Source organism: Sebastes fasciatus, chromosome 24 (genome assembly GCF_043250625.1).
Source record: "Sebastes fasciatus isolate fSebFas1 chromosome 24, fSebFas1.pri, whole genome shotgun sequence".
NCBI classification, from domain to species: Eukaryota; Metazoa; Chordata; class Actinopteri; order Perciformes; family Sebastidae; genus Sebastes; species Sebastes fasciatus.
The window spans coordinates 14,009,662-14,026,607 of NC_133818.1; the positions used below are offsets into that span (position 1 = coordinate 14,009,662).

The 16,946-nt window shown below is 41.4% G+C and overlaps 1 protein-coding gene across 6 annotated transcripts; it reads left to right on the top strand.

Annotated features, from left to right (window-relative positions):
- The first annotated feature begins 1,771 nt into the window (after positions 1-1,771).
- On the top strand, positions 1,772-13,674 carry LOC141763251 (chloride intracellular channel protein 4). 6 transcript variants are annotated; one of them, XM_074627812.1, is made up of 7 exons: positions 1,772-4,504; positions 4,592-5,116; positions 11,380-11,489; positions 11,587-11,712; positions 11,794-11,900; positions 12,187-12,368; positions 12,589-13,674. In XM_074627812.1, exons 1-7 carry the CDS (start codon positions 2,351-2,353, stop codon positions 12,748-12,750), a joined length of 3,366 nt encoding a protein of 1,121 aa, XP_074483913.1. In that variant the 5' UTR covers positions 1,772-2,350; the 3' UTR covers positions 12,751-13,674. The 6 variants fall into 6 exon arrangements, with proteins under 6 accessions (XP_074483913.1, XP_074483912.1, XP_074483914.1 ...); XM_074627811.1 differs by having other exon boundaries at positions 1,772-4,465; positions 4,505-5,116; XM_074627813.1 differs by having other exon boundaries at positions 1,772-4,354; positions 4,442-5,116.
- The last annotated feature ends 3,272 nt before the right edge of the window (positions 13,675-16,946 follow it).

The following is a 16,946-nucleotide window of genomic DNA, read 5'->3' on the forward strand; positions in this document are numbered from 1 at the left end:
GATGAGCCCTGTTTCTCATATTTTATGTGATATATATATCACATAACAACATATATCAAAAATAACATTCAAAGTGAATAACAATAAAGTAAAACTGGTAATAAAAAATAATAAATTAATAAAAAAAATATATATATACATATATATTTTTTTCTTCATTTTTCCTTTTTTATATACATATGTATATGTATATAATATATTATATATAAATATTTTTTATTACTTGTTCCTTGACCAGTTTTACTTTATTTTTATTCACTTTGAATGTTATTTTTGTTATATATGTTGTTGCCCATGCTCAACCTATAGGGTTGTCTTTCTTACTGTTGTGATAATTGACAGTGTCTTGTTGTATGTATATTTTTGATAACGAAAAAAAAGCTTCTTCTTCTTCTTCTTCTTCTTCTGTTGGGTTTTCAATCTCATCATCGTTGTTCAAAATTTTACATCCACAAATAAAAATTTGCCAGTGTTAAACCTCATTTTAATGCTTTTAAGGGGAAAAAATGCTTTATATTAAGGCTATATCTTCTTCAAAAAAACAAAAAGGCTACTGAAACGATGACTTTGTGCTCCCATTTTAATGTTTTTACTTAAGTTACTATTATTTCATTTACATTAACCTCTGACATATTTTGTGTTTCGTTATTTTATTTATTTATTTGGGGGTTTTTTGGTTGTTTTTTTTTAATTTATCCCTTAATTTCCTTATGTATTGTTTATCAATGTATTGATTGAACTGTTCTTTGTACTGTTTACAAATATAAAATAAGACTATTGAAAACATTTTTTATCTTCTTCTTCTTCTTCTTCTTCTTCTTCTTCTTCTTCTTCTTGTGTTTAATGGCAGAAGTTTGCATTACTGCCCTCTTCTGAAGTTCACTAACTCCTACAGCAGAGCCTCCCAAACTGTGGAGGCCTGATGCTCCTAAACATTCACCTCCCCATCTCCTTTTATCACGGAGAGGTAGAGTACATACAGTACATAATAAACACTGACAAAGTGGATGGTGATTTATTCAATGTGGTTCCAGGAGGACATTCAGTGCTAGACTCATTCCACCACAGAGCGCCACAACGAGTCCTTCCTGCCTGTGGCCATCAAACTTTACAACTATGAGCAGCTAACGTTACTACCCCGTCATTTATTAAGCTATTATCCTCATGTGCACCACGGATTAAACTGTGCAACAATCCAACTGTGCAATACTCTGTCATTAATACTGCATTTATACTGTACATCGCAATAAATATTCTAATTGAAATTCTTATTTATACTCTTCTTGCATTTATATTTAACACACTTAATAGATAATCAGCTTTTTGTGTTAATTGAATTACACAGTGGCTATATATATCGTGTGATGTGTTCGATTTGTACATAATTCTTATATTTCTAATTTCTTATTCTCATTTTTATTATTTATTTATATTCCCTAAGTTGAACCATTTTCAACCGTGAAATGCTGATTTTGCTACATTTGGCAAGAAATGTCAACATGACATGTTCCATCACAGTTCACAGTCATGTTGAGTTTATAGCTTATAAAACGTGTGCAGTTTCTCTTTAATGCCTTGCAGAATGTTTACCTACCAGGGATCATTGTTCTGTTTAAGTAAATTCAACTCAAGTGGTGCTGGTCCCTGGGTGGCAGAGGGGTTTAAGCTCCAGGTCATGTGGAGATCAGCCTCCATTTAATCCTCTGGAGAGAGAGAGAGAGTCAGAGAGAGAGAGAGAGAGAGAGAGAGAGAGAGAGAGAGAGAGAGAGATTGTATTTATTGATGTCTAACTGGGCTTAAGGTGCAGTGCTAATTCGAGTACCATAGCCACAAGCAAAGAGTAAAAAGAGTGTGTACTTGCAAACCCTAAACCTGTGGAGGTAAAATATCAAAATCAGGATTTTCTTTCCTTTGCCTGGGAATTTGGAACTTCCTGGGAATCCTACAGGTCTTTTACGACCTTTAGCCAATCTCTGAACTACTCTGGAAACCTGGACTCATGCAGAAATCCTCCTTTGCATTGGAACTTGGAAGCTATCCCGGGATTTGAGTCCTCTTTTCGACCTTGGTAACAGTTTATTCCTACTCCTAGCCTCTTGTTTTGGATCATCAGAAACACTTGGTGAGATCCATTTTAAATATTTTCTGGAATACTGGGTTTACTTTACGATCTTTGGGACCTCGGCATCCTCGGCGACACACTGAGATTCACTCTGGGACCTCGTCGGAAACTGGACCTGTTCTGCATTCTGTTTCTGGAATACTGGGCTCAAACCACAAACTGATCCTGGACACTTGGGCACCAGTTCCTCCTCAGTAAGTGTCCCATCATTTCCTCAAACTTTCCCCAATGGCTCAGTCAGGCTCCTGCCCAAACCTAGACCTGTCTAATGGCGCCATTGTCCACAGCCCGATAGGTATTTGTTCAGATCTGGATACCCGGAGAGGAAGAGAGGATGAGGAGGGAGATGAGGAAGATGATGAGGTGGAACTAGCCGAGGAAGTAGGGGAGGAGGTTTTGATGATGGCCGAAGGCGAAGTAGAGAGCAGAGAGCAGAGTGAAAGGGAGGAAGTGAGGATTATCCAAGTGGCCCTGTTACCAAATGAAGTAATACGAAAGGGGGATGGGGGAGGTGAAAGACTGGAGGAAGACAGGGAGGCAGGAGCTGAAGTGGGGGATGAAGAGCACAAAATGATAAGTGAACGGACAAGAGAGAAAGAAGGGATTGAAAATCCACGTCTCTTTTCACTCTTAGTAGAGGTCGAGAAAGGTCAAGAGCAGATATCAGACGGCAATGAAGGAAAGGAAGAAGACGAGAAGGATGAAAATAAACAAGAAGCTGTGACAGAGGTAAGGGAGGATGACGGAGACACTGGGTTAGAAGGACAGCAGGTGTGGTCCACTACTGATGATGCAGAGCATGTTCAGGACTCAGAGTCAGGAGAGCAGCTGTTGACAGATGACACAGACAAAACAGAAGTTGGTACTCGACCCACTAACGGTGAGCTAACAGAAACAACGATAGATGTGACCCCTGTTACCATGGGGATAAAAGAACAAGTCAACAACCAAGATCCGTGCCAAACGTCAACTGTTAGCGACAGTATCACACCCTTTGATACAACTGGCACAAAGGAAGCGGTGGCCAATCGGACCGACCGATTAACCGGTGAGAAGAAAGACACTGATGAGAAGGACGACTTCGAATCTGAGAGCGTTAATAATAACATGACACGGCAACAAAAGGACTGCATAGAAGCAAAGGTTGAGGATGAGGAGGCCAATGAGTTCACTTCTGATGATGTTCTAGACACAAATCAGACGGTAGAGACGCCAGACTTTGTACCCTCTGAGAAGCAGTCACAGACAGAGGGAGGGGTTGAGGAAACAAGGATGGAAGGGATCAACAAGAGGGAGCAGGTCGGGGTTAATACTCAAACAGTGATGGATGGGAAAGGACAGAGCACGGAAGGGGACGGGAGGACGGGCGATAACGCCATTAGAGAGTCAATGGGGGAGGAAGAGCACAGAGGAAGAGTTGATCTAACGCAAGAAGAGAAGATTGAAAACCAGGCGATGGTAGATCTCCAAGAACCACTGCAGGACCAGGTAGAGGATGCACCTTTAGACGAGGTGGAGGATGCATCTTTAGATCAGGTAGAGGATGCACCATTAGACCAGGTAGAGGATGCACCATTAGACCAGGTAGAGGATGCACCTTTAGACCAGGTAGAGGATGCACCTTTAGACCAGGTAGAGGATGCACCTTTAGACCAGGTAGAGGATGCACCTTTAGACCAGGTAGAGGATGCACCTTTAGACCAGGTGGAGGAAGCCCTTGAACTGGAGGAGGGGGGTGAAGTTGAACCTGATAACTCTGGAGGGGGGGTCACATCAGATGAGAACGTGTCCACAACAGAAGAGCAGGAACGTCCTTCGCAGCTCCTCAAAGAAGGAGGGACAGATTGGGGAGAAAGACTGAGAGAACAGCTAAGAGAGCAGGCCCTGGTAGAAGACGAGAAGGGAGGAGGAGGAGCAGAAGAAGAAGAAGAAGAAGAAGAAGAAATGGAGGGAGGGGTGGAGATGATGGAAGAGCCTGTGACTGTTTTAGATGATGAGATTGAAGAGATAGAGGACAGTCCGAGGAGTGGACATGAAGAACAAAAGCCGGCCACCATCACAGCCTCTTCGGAAGACACCACGGTCCAGGCGAAGGATGGAGAGACAAAGGATGGAGAGAATCAAGAACTGCAAGGAGAGACGCTTGAACCTGGTAAGGAGAAGGACGAGAGACAGAAAGATGGAAAAGGAGAGTTAGAGAAGGACAAGAAACAGAAGGATGAGAAAGGAGAGGTAGAGTTGGATGAGAAACAGAAGGATGGAAAAGGAGAGGTAGAGAATGATGAAAAAGGAGAGGTAGAAAATGATGAAAGAGGAGAGGTAGAGAAGGATGAAAAAGGAGAAGTAGAGAAGGATAAGAAACAGAAGGATGAGAAAGGAGAGGTAGAGAAGGATGAGAAACAGGATGATGAAAAAGGAGAGTTAGAGAAGGATGAAAGAGGAGAGGTAGAGAAGGATGAGAAAGGAGAGGTAGAGATGGATGAAAGAGGAGAAGTAGAGAAGGATATAAATGGAAGAGTTAAAGGACTGAAGCAGGCGATGGAGAATGGGATCTTGTGCCCCGAGTCACAGCCTGTCAGGAAAGAGGAATGGGGGACAGCGACCAGAGTTCTGTCTTCCAGGAGAAAAGACAATGACTGGATTAAACCTGTCCAGCCAGAGGAGGAGAGAGCAGCAGAGATGAAACCCTGGAGGAACGAACTGAGGCCTGTGAAGAAAGAGGTGTGGTTGAAGAAGGAAACATCAGCAGAGGAGAAGGAGGACTGGATAAAGGAGCTGAAGTCAGTCATCAAACATGAATCTCTTCCTAAGAAGAGGGATGAGCAGGTGAAGAAGAAGAGAGTGGTGCTGATGGAGGACGGACACTCGTACATCCCCCAGCGGGAGGAGGTGATGGAAGAGAAGAGAGAGGAGGTGAAGTTGATCTCCCATCGGAGGATGGGGAACAGCACAACGCCCCAAGACCAGGACTACAAGATCTCACTCTATGCCAAGGTAAGGAAGACATACTGTACACGTATCATATGTCCACCCTGAGTCCATAACTCTTTGCTGACATGGTTCCGTGGTCAAGGTCAATGGTTGTAATGGTTCTAGAACCGTAAAATGACCTTATAGTCATACATGGGAACTCTACTCTGCAATTACTGTAAGAATTATACATTGCATATTAGTGTTTTTGTGACTGCTTTATGTTTTTCCGACACAAATATAAAAATTGTGCTTTTTAGTATGTTTTGTTTTCATATGATTTGCCGAAGTATTACAGTCAGTAACATATTTTAACATAAATCAACTTTATCCTTTCAAGTTATAGCCATAAACATCCATCCAGCAGACACATACATACCTACAGCATGTTGATTATAGCGCCATTATTACACGGCTGTGTTGAATACTCGACTCGGATTGGTCAATCACAGCGTTCTGCGGTCTGTAATTTCTGTATAACAGACCGTTGCTAAGTATAACAGACCGTTACTATGTATAGCAGACCGTTGCTACGTATAACAGGCCGTTGCTATGTATAACAGACCGTTGCTATGTATAACAGAGCGTTGCTATGTATAACAGGCCGTTGCTATGTATAACAGAGTGTTGCTATGTATAACAGACTGTTGCTATGTATAACAGACCGTTGCTATGTATAACAAACCGTCACTATGTATAACAGACTGTTGCTACGTATAGCAGACCGTTGCTAAGTATAACAGACCGTTGCTATGTATAAGGCCATTGCTACGTATAACAGACCGTTGCTATGTATAACAGACCGTTGTTATGTATAGCAGACCGTTGCTACGTATAGCAGACCGTTGTTATGTATAGCAGACCGTTGCTACATGTAGCAGACCGTTGCTATGTATAACAGACCGTTGCTACGTATAACAGACCGTTGCTATGTATAACAGACCGGGGCTATGTATAACAGACCGTTGCTACGTATAAGGCCGTTGCTACGTATAACAGACTGTTGCTATGTATAACAGACCGTTTCTATGTATAACAGACCGTTGCTATGTATAGCAGACCGTTGCTATGTATAGCAGACCGTTGCTACGTATAGCAGACCATTGCTACGTATAACAGACCGTTGCTACGTATAGCAGACCGTTGCTATGTATAACAGACCGTTGCTATGGGCGCAGCTCTGATGTCGGACTCTGGAGGACCGTCTTTGTGTCAAAATATTGATTTCTTCAGTAAGCAGCAGTGTAATAAGCAGGATAATGTACAGCTAGCGGGTCATTGTTGTGAAAGAATACCCGACTGTGCGTCGGGGTGCGGCATCGCCCTTACTTATTGTTGTGTTCTGGGGTTTTCTGGGTGAGAAAGAAATAAACCAGCACTCATGTTAGCTGGCCGACACGACTGAAAACATTGAAGACGTACCACTGATAAGGTGAGGAATACTATCATGTCTATGTACGTATAGGTAAGTACTGGTATGGGCTCAAATATACATTTAACTGCTATATATATCCAGGACTTGTCACAGATCTGTACTGTTTCAGAGGTGCTGTTGATGTCAGGTTGGTGGTGCCATTATGGAGATTGTGGATCATTTCTCATCACTCATGGGACTTTAAAGGAACTCCTAATTCATGCAGACAATAGATCCAACACTTAAATAGATGTTTTAGAGTGAGAGAGAGAGAGACACCCCATCTTGATCTGCTTACCTTATCTCATTAAGACAGTGATATCCTAAGCCACAGGGCATGGCAGCCTACGTCGCTCCATGCATGCGATTCTTAAGGGTGTGGACAAAATAATAGGAACACACATATTATATAATACAGCTTGTTAGGAATGTGAGCTTTGTGAAGCTTCTAATGTTAAACTTGAATCAACCCTGATGTGTGTGTGTGTGTGTGTGTGTGTGTGTGTGTGTCATCTCAAGCTGCACACACGCACACACACAGAGGTGAGATTTGCTCTCTGAGGTTCAGCAGCACATTCCTGACTGAGGTGAAAATAAAAGAGGCCAGCAGAGAGGTTTAACAGAAAAATGCACTAATATCTGAGAGCCGCTTCACACACACACACACACACACACACACACACACACACACACACACACACACATCCAGCTTGCTCTCCGTGGGAGCTCACATCCAAACAACGGCGTCCTTTGTCACAGACTCTGTTGGCAGCTCAGACGGAGGTAGATGGAAACATCATGGGGAGGTTCTCTGGACTCAGTAGGGACACAGTTTAGACCTGGCTTTAGAGACATGTCTACGGAGGTAGTTATTTCAAGATGACATGATAACAATACAGCAGACTGACTATGTACATGGTGTCATGTTTAGGAGCTGGTTGTAGGGCAACCAGAGCGTGAATAGCGGCGCTCTGCAGCCTGCGGGGTTAATCTCTACATTCTCACTCTGTAAGCTGATTAGCCTGCTGTTTGGTGCTGAGAGCTTGTTGGAAGCGACACCTACTAACCTCAGACTAAATACTGCAATGTTTAACAGGAGCAATGATACACAGGGCTGACATTCGTACGAATCACTGCTGACCTTTTGACCTGAGTTGTCCCGTCAGCCTCAGATTTGTTCATCTGATCTGGAAGGAAACTAGTGATTTCAATCGTCTTTCTTTCTTCCACTTGTTCCATAAATGTTTTTTGGCGAAGCGTATATGATGTAAGTTTATTCAGGAAAGACAACACGAGTGAAAGAGAATGCCGAAACATTTGACTGATGTTGACCCCGTCAGTCAGAGAGAGATGGAGCCCTAGAGCCAAGAGGACACTGACATGGACAATTAGACCAAGGTTAAACATAACACCTATAATATCAATCAATCAATCAATCAATCAATCAATCAATCAATCAATCAAGCGTTATTTATATAGCACCTTTCAAACAAGTCAAATGTAATTCAAAGTGATGTGTTAAAAATGGATTTAGAGACTAATGCACCGAAACAACTAAGATAAAAGTTCACTGAATAAGAAAGCAATAAGAGATGGGTATTTAAGATAATAAAAGATAACTCAAATAAATAAAAATAATAATAAAGATAAATAAATAAAAATTATGAAACTATTAAAAAAAAAGCAGATTGTATTAAAAATAATTAAACTTTGATAAAATAAAATTGAATAAAAGAGATAAGGATCAGCAATAAAATGCTGAGTAAAATAAACACTATAATGATGATAAATAAAATAAGTATAAACAATAAAACCATAAAATTATAAAACACAACATAAAAGCCAGACTAAATAGATGTTTTTTTAGTTTATGTTAAAAATATTTTCAGCTCCTCTCAGTTCCTCTGAACTAAAAGAGAAGAACCGAAAATCTGAGGGGCATTTCTGTAAGGTACTGTAGTCTGGTGCACGGCCATGAAGTGCCTTATTATAAACTAATACCAGAATCTTAAAATCAATACGAAAGACTTTAAAATAGGAGTAATGTGGTTGGTATATATAATATGTGCTGCACTCAGCAGCAGAATGTTGAATTAATTGTAGCTGATTTATTGAATTCTTTGGTGAGGAGTGGAGGTAAAGAGCTTCATTGGAACATTAGTGTGAAAATGAATCCAACTGAAGGTCTGCAAGTGTCAGCTTCATGTAAAGAATCCATATTAGATGTATTTATACATCATGTGATTGGATGTACTCATGGTGGAAATAAAAGTGAGAAAACAAAGAGACGTGTGAGATGCTGTGTGTGACAAACATCCCTCCGTCTGGGCTGCGACACACACACACACACACACACACACACACTGGAGACATTGTGAGCAGAGATTCCACGGCAACCCACTCTTACACTGCTCGCTGCCTCCCAACTTCACACAGCCACTGACCTCATGTCAGATTCTTATGTGTATTATGTAAATGAAAGGGACAGAGGGGCGTAAGGCTTGTAAGGCTGACGTCGCTGTAATGACGTTCGGGGGTTTCGTACAAACAGGACTTCCATCGCTGTTTGTTAAACCAAAATAAACGTTGACGAAAACGCTTGTTACGTAACTTTACGTGAGAAAGTCCTGCTAAGGCCAGTTGTTATTATTACTTCCGCCAAGGCAGAAGGCCTAGGAAGTAGGTTATGTTTTCACCGGCGTTGTTTTTTTGGTTTGTCCGTTTGGAGGATTACTCCAAAAGTCCACGATGAATTTGAATGAAATTTGGGAAGCGACGTACATGAAACCTGCCTTAGCGTAGGTCTGCACTCTCCGATTTTCAAGTTTATATATATTTTTGTTTCCTAAACCTAACCAATGATTTCCCAATAGTTTCAGAAAGGTCAACATAACCGTGGTTTGCAGAAACGTAGCGTGCCAACAGTTGAACCGAACCGCAACCACAACCCTTACCATAACCTCAACCGCTTCTTGTACCAACGACTTTTATTCTCCTACTGGGACCGTGTCAACATATTTTACCCCTACAATGTGATTAATACACACACACATACTTAATATTTGTTCTGACAAAGAGGGATTGTGTGGAGGAGACAGTGGCATACCAGAGAAAGCAGAAAAAAACAAGTCCAAGGATCGGCAGACAGACGTGGTGCTGGGTTGTGGAGATAACATGATGAACTATACATGGATTATACTATCTAGTTTTGTGTTTCTGGGTTAAGGAGACGGCTGCTTTTAGAGGAGTGTGAGCGTTCACACAACCTTTCTATTGTTCATCATGTCCTGGTGTGACACAGCAGTTAAAAAACTGGGCTTCCCTGCCATTGAGCTGTTTGTAAAGGTAAGTGAGATTATATTCACAAAGCACTGTCAGTGCCTTTCAATTGATTGGTCATACAGTACTTATGCATGGCAGCAACAGTATGGTTGGGAAATGGTTAAGGACTTAATGAACTCTCATGGTTGTGGTTACAGAAAGGTCGCGGTCCTTTTAGAGATGCATTTATCATTGTCGACTTACATTCATCAGGTGGACTAAAGCCGGCAGGTGTCTAACGCAGTGGTTCTCAAACTATGGTCCCACTGGTGCTCTCTCTAGTGGTACGCGGCGGAATCTCGGACTATCGATTCCTCTGTATTGATGCTTTCCCACAGTTACGCTGCACAATGACGCATACGCTGTATCATGTTTCAGTTTGTTTGGGACCGGAGACAACACAACAGCGTGGCGCTACTAAACCTGAGGGGATGCACCCTATTTTTCCCTGATAATGCGACACTGTGAACAACAAATCTGTGTTGAAATCAGCAGGATGAGAGTTAGTAACGTTAGCTGTTAGCAGCCGGTGGGCAGCACAGTCCTGCTTGGTTAAATACCGGAGATACAAACGTTAACGGAGGTGCCATTGAGTTATTATTATGAAACGTTCAAAGTCGGCTCAGGAAAAATGAACATTGGTTGAAGGTTAATTACAACGTTATCATGATGTGTTCAAATGTAATCTCGTAAAATGTAGTTTTTGGTGAGAAACTTCTGTTGTTAGAAGGAGATGTTAATCAATCAATACATCAATATAAAATAGATAATAGAAAGAATTATGACCTGTTTAACTCGTAATAATATTACTTTATTGTCTCGTAATATTACGACTTTTTTCTCTTGTTAAGTTATGACTATTCTCGTAATATTACAACTTTTTTTCCCGTAAAGTTATGACTTTATTCTCGTAATATTCTGACCTTATTCTGGAATTCCCAGATGTTTTTTCCCTCAGTGTGACCCTAATACGCCGTAGTACATTTGCTCTTTGGCCCTCACTGCATTAGACTATAAGCTGTGTTACCTTCATCACAATGCTCAAATGTTTTGCGGCTCCAGACAGATTTTAATTTATTTTTTTGCCTGAAATGGCTCTTTTGATAGTAAAGGTTGCTGACCCCTGCTTTAGCTGCTAAATAACTCCACTCTTTTGTCTGTGTGCTGTTTGGTGCTGAGCAGGTTATTAGTGCACCGCGGGTTTATCAGAGCTTTAATACAGCTGCCTGCTGCTGTAACTAAATGATGAAAGGCCAACTATGCAGAGTACGGCGGGGTACTTTTGACCTCTTATAGACGTGACACCAGTGCTGAAGACAAATACTCATTAAAGATCTTTTTTTGACAAAATAACATTCATGAATGCTCCACTTAGGAGTTTGCTCAGTTGTCATGGAGATGATTCAGTTGTCATCATGTGACCTAAGTGTGGAGCGCTGATAACAGGTATCCGGTATCAGACGTGAATGTCCCTTGTACACTGACCTTCAATGACCTTTGACCTGATCGTGCTGTGAGAGGTTTTGATGTCTGATGTCTCTCTTGTGTTTAGGCGGGAAGTGACGGGGAGAGCATCGGTAACTGTCCGTTCTCTCAGAGACTCTTTATGATCCTGTGGCTTAAAGGAGTCATCTTCAACGTCACCACTGTCGACCTCAAACGGTAAAACACACACACACACATAAATACACGTATCTTCATCCTTATTACAGTCTTTTTGAGTGTCTACACTATATGTTGTGTGTTTTGTGTTTGTCAGGAAGCCGGCTGACCTGCAGGACCTCGCTCCAGGAACCAACCCTCCTTTCATGACCTTCAATGGCGAGGTCAAGGTCGACGTCAACAAGATCGAGGAGTTCCTGGAGGAGAAACTGGTCCCGCCACGGTACAGAAACGCACATATTTTACACACATTGACTGAAGAAAGTCAGTTCAGTGGACTTCTCTAATGTGTCTTTGACATCAGCTACCCCAGACTGGCTCCCAGACATCCTGAAGCCAACACGGCGGGCATCGATGTGTTCGCCAAGTTCTCAGCTTACATCAAAAACCCGAGGAAGGACACCAACGACGGTAAGAGAGAGAGATGTGTGAGGGCTGGCTTCAAATCATTTCACTCTGGAAACGTGTTTTCCTTTCAACCAAAGTGGCGCATCGACCGACTGCTACTGGCAGCGTGGCTAAACCCACCGCACACAGTTAGGGTGTCTTCACAACCTAAACCCACCGCACACAGTTAGTGCGTCTTCACACCTAAACCCACCGAACACAGTTAGGGTGTCTTCACACTAGGAATGCACGTTCATATTTGTCCTTCATATCATCTGATCCATTCTGCTGTCTGTATCTCTATCGGCAGTCTTAGAGAAAGCCTTGCTCAAGTCTCTCCGGCGTCTCGATGACTTCCTGAGGACCCCGCTGCCTGAGGAGATCGATGCCGACGCCTCAGAAGACCTGCCCGAGTCCTCCAGGAGCTTTCTAGACGGGTCGGAGCTCACCCTGGCTGACTGCAACCTGCTGCCTAAACTACACATCCTTAAGGTCCACTCAGCCTGCTGCTCACACTGGATAGGGCAGGGGTCAGCAACCTGCGTCTCTTGAGCCCCTCTCCAGTGGCTTGTTTTGCCTCTTTTGATAGTAAAGGTTGCTGACCCCTGGGGTAGGGAAAAGAAGGATGGTTTTACCTGCGATAATGCTTAGATCACCACAACCAGTTCTCCCAACACCCTTCAACTCACTCACATTTCTTTCTGTTTTGCAGGTCGTAGCCAAGAAATACAGAGGCTTTGAGATTCCCGCGGAGATGACGGGGGTGTGGAGGTATTTAAACTGCGCCTATCAGAGGGAGGAGTTCACCAGCACATGCCCCGCGGAGAGGGAGATCCACTTCGCCTATCTGGACGTGGTGAAACAAATCAAATAGGAGGAAGAGGAAGGGGGGTGAATAAAGGAGATAATCTGTAGACGTGAACATATAGAATAAGAACTCCAGGTTATAGACTAGGCCTATTCATACTAAACCATCTATTAACTAAACATCTATAACCTGTTTATGTGTGTGTCTACAGAATGTGTGTGTGTGCTCTCACAGGTTGGGTTGCACCGTCATCCACTCTATCTTTATGCTTATCATTTTATAAATAATGACAACCCAGTAATTAGTGGTCACTTTTCAGATGATGGCAGGTCCAAGTTCACTACAAAGATGGCATGCTAGCTCTAGTTTCATATTGAGCGTAGGCTGCAGACATTTCTTCTCCTCTAGGTCCTGTTTCAGTCACTGGGATACGTTATGATATCTCGAATGCAAATCTACATTATTGTGGTCCCTGCATTAGCCCACTGAACACCTTTTTCTACAGCCTTATCTCAGCATTTCATTCACTTTAGAAGTCCCCCAATTGCATGCTATATAGTATATAATTCGAACTATATTTTGAATAGTTAGTGAACGGATCAGACCCGTTGATGTTCGTCTTTCACAGTCTGAAACAAGCAGACAGGTTGGAAACAAACCTGCAGGTGTTATTTGGAAGAGAAAGTGAAAGCAAGATCAGTAAAAATATTAACATTCGTCACGGTTTACCGATCCGAGCTTTAACTTTAACTTTAACTGTAATAAAGTGGAATGATCCCTGAAGTTTGGCCATTACAAAGTGAGAGAAACAGTGCAGGTGGAAGGTGTAAAATACATCATCTGGTTCCATGTCCTGTCTTAATGTTGATGATGAATCAGCGATCAGATCAAGATGAAGGGTTAATAGTGGGGCAGCTAAACTGAAATGTTCGTAACAACTGTGCATTTTTGCGATAAAAGCAACAAATTTGGCACGGGTGTAGATTTATATGTTATGAAAAGATATAGATATCTGGGCGCCGCCAATTTGGCATAAACCTACATCTGTGCCAAATTTGTTGCTTTTATCGCAAAATGCACAGTTGTTATGCTTAACCGCCCTGCTATAAAGGCCTAAGAGCCTTTTCTGCTTGTACATTGTGCTGAATGTGTTCTCTCTATATACTGATGCAATAAGACTATTTACTCCTATAGTGATTCTCTTTGACTTGTATATCTAATGCTACTGACTGGCTGAGTGTGGGCAGGCATCGGCGCTGGCTGGTTTAACTGGTGATGATGACTTTTTGATTTCAGAGTCTCCTCGCTCCTGTTGTCAGCATCAACAGTCCAACAGAGGCCAAACGTTGCATTCACGTCATACAAGAATCACCTTTATCAGTTAAAAACAGTGCCTCCTGCCAATGTAATGTAAACAAAATTATTTGAGTGTGACATAACAATGTTGTTAGGACAAAAATGCTCACTTTATTTCATTAAAATCATTTGTTTGATTGTTGGACAGAAGTGGTTTAGTACGTCTTGCAGCCATTCAGTGTTTGGCAGAGATGTGTGATGTGTTCCGGCCTTATATCCTCTCTGGGGACAATCTTTATTAAACTGATTTTATCACTACGTGGACCGTCTTCGATGTCTTTGTGTTTCTCTGATTATCACTTCATTGGTATTCTAGTCAGTGTGTTAATGCTGGGTTAAAGGGACTGTTTGTAACTTCTTATGCGTATAAATCATTGCGGGTCGGTGTCCCATGCGCGCTCGCGTGTGGTAAACAGTGTTGTAATATTATGAGAATAAAGTCTTAATATTACGAGAATAAAGTCATAACTTTACGAGAAAAAAAGTCTCAATATTACGAGAATAAAATCATAAGTTTACGAGAAAAAAAGTCAGAATATAACGACAATAAGGTCATAATTTTGCGAGAAAAAAAAGTTGTAATATTACGAGAATTAAGTCATAACTTTACGAGAAAAAAAGAAAATAACATGTAAAATTACTACTTTATTCTCATAGTATTATGACTTTATTCTCATTGAAATCTCAAATCTATTTTTTTTCCTCAATGTGGCTCTAATACTAATACTTTATCAATTATCTGTAACCATACACTATTTCAGTGGCACACCACAGACTCCGTACATTGGAAGCTATTTATTTGACGTCTTTGTGCTCTCTGTCCCAAAAGGTCGGAGAAAGGGCTTTTGCATATTCTGCACCCTCAGCCTGGAATTTGCTCCAAAATGACCTTAAAATCAAGGAGCTGGTATCATTAAACATTTCTAAATCTCAAATGAAGGTTTTAGAAGCAGACTCTATGGCATGCCAATGTTTTACATTCCCTTGTTGTACAGCTGACTCCCAGAAAAGTTCCTTTTTGTCCCCCCATTTGTCTTTAGATAGTTCTCTTTTAATGCAAATTTGAGTGCTTTTAGTGTTTGTGAACTGTATTTTTGTCTCTATTTGTCTCTGTCTGCAACTACTTGCTGCTGACCGTCTTGGCCAGGTCTCCCTTGGAAAAGAGGTTCTTAATCTCAATGGGACTAACCTGGTTAAATAAAGGTTAAATAATACTAATTTCAAAAAATGCTAAAGCCATTTGAAGACTCTTCGTTTCAAAGAATTCTAAATACGTGCAGGACTCGGTGTATTTAACACACACGAAAACCCTGGAGCATGTGCAGACGCACACACCCATCACCGGGGCGACCGTGATGGTGACCTCTGTGGAAACCTCTGAATGTAATGACTTTGTTGAGTTTGCACACCCAGACAGCAAACAAGCTCAGTTACCATGGAAACATCCGGAGGAGGAATGTCCTTCTGTTCTGAACTACTGTAATAACAACTGGGTAAAGTCACACTTCAAATAGTATAATTAGAGAGTTTTAGTATATTTAGTTCTATTCCTGGTTCATGTGTAGTCTGAAACTACTACAGCGACTGATGATGTGACCTGGAGGTCATTGTTCCAACACAACGTGCAGATCTTTATCTATCTGGTGTCAAATTATGTGAAAATAACACAAATTAGACACAATTTTCAATCCTTGAAAATGTTTGTTAAAATCACTCCTAGTATGGAGCTGAAGACGTGTTGCCAGAGTTGAAGAATTATCTCTCTACGGTGGCTCAGAAGTGCAAAACACAACATTTGACAAAAGCAATGAACAAAACATAAAACCGTCAGAAAAATGTAAAAACACATTTTTTCATTTCTATAGTTTTACAAAAAACAAATTAATAGTGAAACTTAAATTTGGTTTTGTCAGAAACAACAAACCACAACCAACATTTTACAAAACAAATGAACGCTCCCGCTCTCATACAACGAACAAGAAATAATGCTCATTGCATGATTCTTTATGACACCAGGCTGAACAGATCTCTTCAGGTGCAATAATAACCAGAGACCATCTTTACGCTAGTGATGGCGAGCTGAAGCTTCATGAAGCATTGAAGCTTTCCAGCAAAATGGTTCGGAGAAGGGTTAATTTCTCAAGGCTTCCTGTGCACACGAAACCACCTGGTGGCCAAAGAGTGTAAAACGGGCAGATATGATCTTAACTATCTGTGATATACTGTATTTTGCGCCAGTAAAGGCTGTTGGGAATGACTATAAACAATGAAAACAAATCTATTACCATGTAATCCATTTATATCTATAAAATATATATATATTTTCTAGTAAGTATATTATGAGTATATAACATACATGTATAATAAACTGTAATTGTTTTGTGAGTAATGCATCTTATGTGTGTAAACCAATCCTTTGGTCAATAATTGTAATTGTATTGTAGTGTAATATAATAATGGCAGGAGGGGTAATATTAGTGTTCACTTATGGAAAGTGGCATTGGTTCAACCAGTGAAGATCTGAACCACTTCCTGAACCGGTCACGCGGTATGGCTGGGCAGCGAGGCTTCGGACGCCATCGATGACGTCATTGGTCTGAAAACAACACCAAGCCTCGATACGCGCATTGGATTACTCAACACACCTTCCGAAGCCTCGGCACTGCACGTAACATCACTACTTTACGCCAAACGGTTGACCCGACAGAAATAAGAATGTAAACACCATGTGTGTGTTCCAAGTCGCATTAAGACTCCCCGGCTCACACAAAGCAAATGTAGAATATCATCGTGGACATGATTCAGCAGAGTGTGAGTCTGTCTGCATAATGAACGACTACAGAGAGAGTGAGATAAAAATAAAATAATCTTTATTGTCACTGTGTTTTTTTGTTTTTTTCCATTCT

What these genes read in the sequence shown, in the direction of transcription:
- LOC141763251 (XM_074627810.1), top strand. Translation starts at nt 2,351, where the DNA reads ATGGCTCAGTCAGGCTCCTGCCCAAACCTAGACCTGTCTAATGGCGCC. An exon ending in ACCACTGTCGACCTCAAACG is followed by an intron (nt 11,490 to 11,586) that starts GTAAAACACACA and finishes TGTGTTTGTCAG; the next exon opens with GAAGCCGGCTGACCTGCAGG. An exon ending in GAGAAACTGGTCCCGCCACG is followed by an intron (nt 11,713 to 11,793) that starts GTACAGAAACGC and finishes CTTTGACATCAG; the next exon opens with CTACCCCAGACTGGCTCCCA.